At 44.0% G+C, this 4,969-nt stretch overlaps 1 protein-coding gene across 1 annotated transcript; it reads right to left on the minus strand.

The window, feature by feature from the left end:
* Positions 1 to 675: 675 nt before the first annotated feature.
* Positions 676 to 1,607, minus strand: LOC116860631 (olfactory receptor 139-like). Its single transcript, XM_032846729.1, is given in 2 exon segments — positions 676 to 1,472; positions 1,475 to 1,607. Coding segments are annotated over 2 exon segments (927 nt in total). The 5' UTR covers positions 1,605 to 1,607.
* Between the last annotated feature and the right edge of the window lie 3,362 nt (positions 1,608 to 4,969).

Consider the following 4,969-nt stretch of genomic DNA (forward strand, 5'->3'; position numbering starts at 1 on the left):
TTTGCCAATTAAAAAAAAAACTTGCTATTCTGGGTGTTTCTTCTCCTGAAACATGTGATATCCATCCTCAGTTTTAGGTGGAGGAGTTGTGAGTCAGCTAACTCACACACAGACATGAAAATGTGGTGTTCCCCCTAATGGTTACTCAGGATAGAGACCCTGACTTTGGAAACAAGTATTTAATAATGTTGCTCTGAAGAAGACGTTGGTGGGTCCTAACACTTTATTCCTAGGCTATGTCAAACCTCAATTTAGTTTCACAGTCCTGGGTTTATTTCCTGAAGAAGAATCTTTTAAAAACCATACCCCATTCACCAGTACAGATATATTTTTATCTTAAATGGTGGGTGGAGGATGCAAACATTTTGCTTTTATTAGCATTTTAAACGTTTCAATTAAATACTCATTAAATTTTTTAAAATAGCCAATTTCCATCCCATTTCCTGACACTCATTATGCTTTTCTCCTACCTCTCTTTGATCCATCTTCCACCAGCTTTAGCTTTTCCCCCCAGTCCAAGGTAAACCATATTCTACTCTGGTCCATACTATCTACTTTCTTCCTATCCTTCCAGCCACCCCTGAAGATCCCCACTGCCCACATCCACACCTTCAGCATGAGAAAGTCAGTGGGTGCTTTAGTGGCATGCTGATGCCCCCTTTCTCATTCAGGTGGTCACTTCCCCATCAACATCCTTTTCAGGGCACCCTGCACATCCAGGTTCTGGAGGATGTAGATGACCGGGTTCAGCATGGGGCTAAAGATAGTGTTGAGGATCCCAATCCCCTTGTCCTTATCTGAAGCTGACACTGAGCCCAGACGCATGTAACTGAAGAAGTCAGTTCCATAAAAGATACAGACTACAGTGAGGTGGGAGCCACATGTGGAGAAGACCTTCTTCTTCCCCTCCGCTGAATGGATTCATAGCACTGCAGTGGTGACATGGGCATAGGACACTGAGATAAGGATCGTGGGGAACATCTCCATGAAAGTGGCCCCCACAGAAAGCAGCTGCCCATTGACATGGGTGCTGGAGCAGGGGAACTGGAAAAGGGGTGGGAGGTCACAGTAGAAGTGATTGACCACATTAGGGCCACAGAAATCAAGCATAGATATAGCTACTGTGTGAGTCAGAACGTTGATAAAGGAAATGGTGCAGCAAATGCCCACCAGGGCTCCTTGGACTTCACAGCTCATGCGGGTGCTGTAGGTGAGGGGTTGACAGATGGCCAGGTAGTGGTCATAGGCCATGGCTGTCAGGAGGTGACAGTCCACACCAGCCAGGAGATGGAACAAGAAGAGCTGTGAAATGCAGGCAGCATAGGGGACTCTGCACTCCAGGAGACATGCCAGCATCGGAGGGACAGTGACAGTGATGCATCCGATGTCTAGCAGAGACAGATTCCCCAGGAAGTAGTACATGAGCGTGTGGAGTTTGGGCTCCACAAAGATGGCAGCCAGGATACTGAGGTGCCTCCAACAGTGACTACATAGGCAAAGAGGAAGATGACAAAAAGGATGGGTTGCAGTCTTGTGTTTTCTGTCAGGCCAAGAAGGATGAACTCAGTGACAGTTGTCCTATTGACCCAGGCATCTGGCTTCATAGGCTGCTTCTGATCTCTGCAGTGGGAGAAGACCTGAACCTGCCAAAGGGGGAGAGAGACACATAGTAGACACCTAATCTGAGACTACTGGACGTTGGGGATTGTGGCGTGAGCACCTACCAGCCTAGAGCTTGAGTGGTCTCCTGGAGTCCACCATGATGCCAGACATGAACACTTCAATTGCTTTTTCAGGCTCAAGTCCAGGGGATTCCAGGAAGGGACTGGGGCAGAAGAAACTACTCTTTGGTATAGGACAGTGGCTACCTCACAACATTTTTAATAGCTATTGAGGTTGTGTTGGTATAGAGTGACTGAATAGTAGTTTTGATTAGCTCAATGAATAGATGAATGTATGAGGTTCTAGAAAGCAGATTATAGGAGAGTAGCAACAGCATAAAGAACAGTAGGAGGATGAATAAAAAAGAGATGCAAGAGAGAGTGAGAAGGAAAGGATCAAGGAGCAGACCAAAACACAGAAATACTCAGAGGCTAAATATGGAAGTCATGAAGGCAATTTAAGAGAGCACGGACAACGTTTTTAAAGTGTAAACTATGAGTATTGTGTTAAGAACTTCATATTAAGTTTCTTATTTAATTTTCACAGGGCTCTATGGGGTAACTGCTATTATATCTATATTATCAGGACACTTAGGTTTTTAAAAGGTTAAATAAGTAGCCCAGTCCTCAAACCCAAGACTGTCTGACTCCCCCAAATCCACAATTTAACTTTGTACAGCCTCTTACAGAACTTGGACATATTGTTACTGATGTCTTATGAATGACATTTTGTGTGAAAAAGAAAGGAAAGATATTTCTAAGTCTTCAGGTCTTGTCATCACCACAACTATTCAAAGAGGTCAGGATCCCATCCATCTATCCATCTATCCATCCATCCATCCATCCATCCCCTCTTCTATTCAATAATTGTTTATTTGTTAAATGAAGTAAGATTCTGCATATATTTTGGTGGTGGAACTAATAGATTGGGCATGAGGTATGAGAGAAAGAGAAGGTACAGAGGTGATTCCAAGATTCTTTGCCTGAGCAACTGAAGTTGCTATTAAGTGATATGGAGAAGACTGATGATTTTTTAGGGGGTGGGGTCAGAGATCAGGAGCTTTTCCAAGGGAAAAGAGGGGATTTGAAATCCCAGGGAACATATAGCTAGTTTCCACTCAATTGCACATGGTAGCAGGTTGGTTTTCCCAACAAGTGCCCAGACAACTGAGGAATCAACCCATGATGTCAAAAGTTCTTCAATGTGACTGCATCAATAGCTCTGGAAAGGTAACTATGGGGCCCCTTCTGCTGGACTCTTGCTCTGCTGGGCCACCCTTTGTCCATGACTGTGCTAGTTTTCCTTTCAAATTAGGACACTATTCCATTCCACATGTCGAAACTCCATCCTTTGAGGCTCAGTCCTGGGTCATTGCCCCATCATCTCAAGGAAGTCCTCCTTATTCACCCCAGTTTTTAATTGATCTTCCCCTCCTCTCATGAGACAACTAATAACCTGCAAATGGAGAAAGGGGTGGGGAGCTGAACCATTATGAGGTGTAGCTTGCCAGAAATCACACTAGAAGGCTACTTGGAATCAACAGCACAAGACAAAGAATGTAGATTATGCTAATAGGCTACGACAGGAGACTCTACACTACCCCTGGCACCTCCATTCTGTCCTTTCCTGTGAAAACTGTTGGCAATCTTTTGGGCCAATACTGACCCTCTTTTGGAGAAAGAAGACTGCTAGCCTCTCACAGGTTTTGTCTTCCTTTCCAGAATCTACCTCCCACCTATGACCACCACTGATCCTCACAGTAGGAAGTCAGCCACAAACCTCTCAGACACTGTACACTTGTGTACACTTTTCTATCACAACTTCAGTCTTGGGCAAACTTTAACTCTACCAAGAGCTAGACTCAGACACAGTGCAGAGTGACAATGCCTCCTTTGCCCTAAGCAGGAGATACATGTCTCCTGATTATGCCCTTCCAGAATGCTGGAGATGCTGAACTCTAGGAAACAAACTGAGGATTGTTGGTGGGGAGATGGGTGGGGAGATGGGATGACTGGGTGATGGGCATTAAAGAGAGCACTTGATGTAATGAACACTGGGTGTTATATGCAACTGATGAATCACTAAATTTTACCTTTGAAACTAAAAGACAAAGAGGGGAAAAAAAGGAATACCCCAACACCTGCCACTGCCGGGACAGGCAATTTGTGGATGCAGGTTATTTGGTGAGAAGAGAGAAAATATTTGCAGGGATCCCTAGTGTCACCATAGGAAATGTCCTCACAGATGGATTTTCTTAGCTTAATATTAAGCCCAATCTGGGTTTGAAATCATAGCAGCGATACAGCCCGGTGTCACATAGCACAGGGGCAAGAGTTCATTCTTGCTCTAAGCAGCAGCAATGCCTCTTCATCTTGGATGTATTTGTCCACTCCCCACTTCTTCAATCATCTCCCACCCTGCCTTTCATACAAGGGTCAGTTCCCCTCGAGTTCTCTCTTTCAATATGCTATATGTAGTTCTTTCTCTCCACAAAGCCATGCACAAACTCCCACTCACCCTTTCTCTCTCTCCCTCTTCTCCCCTTCTTCTTCCTTCTCTCTCTCTCTCTTTTCCCTCCCCCCTCCATTCTTCTGGTTTACAAGAATGACAACTCAGCACAGCTGAAAGAGCTGTGGAGTTGGAGTCCAGGTGCTTATGTTATTTGTGTTATAAACAAGTTTCTACTAGCATTGGGACTTTGAGAAAGGAAAAATGGGGGAAAAAAGAAGGGAGGTATGGAGGGAGAAAAGAAGGAATGAAAAAGAAAAATAAAACAGAAAGCTAATGTTTCTATAAATGTATACTCTGTTATACGTTAGTACGTTATATGTTACATTTAAACTTTACAGATAGTCTTGAAGAAAGGTAATCATTTTACAAATGAGAAAGGTGAGGCTCAAAAAATTTAACTCATCAAAGATCACATATGCAAGAGTTTGTTCTGAATGAAGAACTTGTTCTTTTTCTGCCAGGCCTTGTTGGTTCCCAAGGCCCTTAACCATCTATCTGTCTGTCTGTCCATCCATCCATCCATCCATCCATCCATCCATCCCTTTTTCCTTCTGTAGTATGAAAGGGGATACCATATTATCTCTAGGTTTACTTAAAGGTGTGAGATTCTATAAATACAGGTTACTCTGCCCTGACCAACCTAAATAGCCTTCTTGGCTCTCCCAGACTCTTCTTTCCCCTACTCTTTACCCCAGTCAGTTCCCTCTGATGTCCCTCTATTTGCAAGCCCTGACCTTCCATCTTTCAGTGACTCAGAGTGGAAAACCTCACCATGATATTTCCCTACCTTTCCTGA

This window comes from Lontra canadensis, unplaced genomic scaffold (genome assembly GCF_010015895.1).
Source record: "Lontra canadensis isolate GAN:19392208 unplaced genomic scaffold, GSC_riverotter_1.0 scaffold180, whole genome shotgun sequence".
NCBI classification, from domain to species: Eukaryota; Metazoa; Chordata; class Mammalia; order Carnivora; family Mustelidae; genus Lontra; species Lontra canadensis.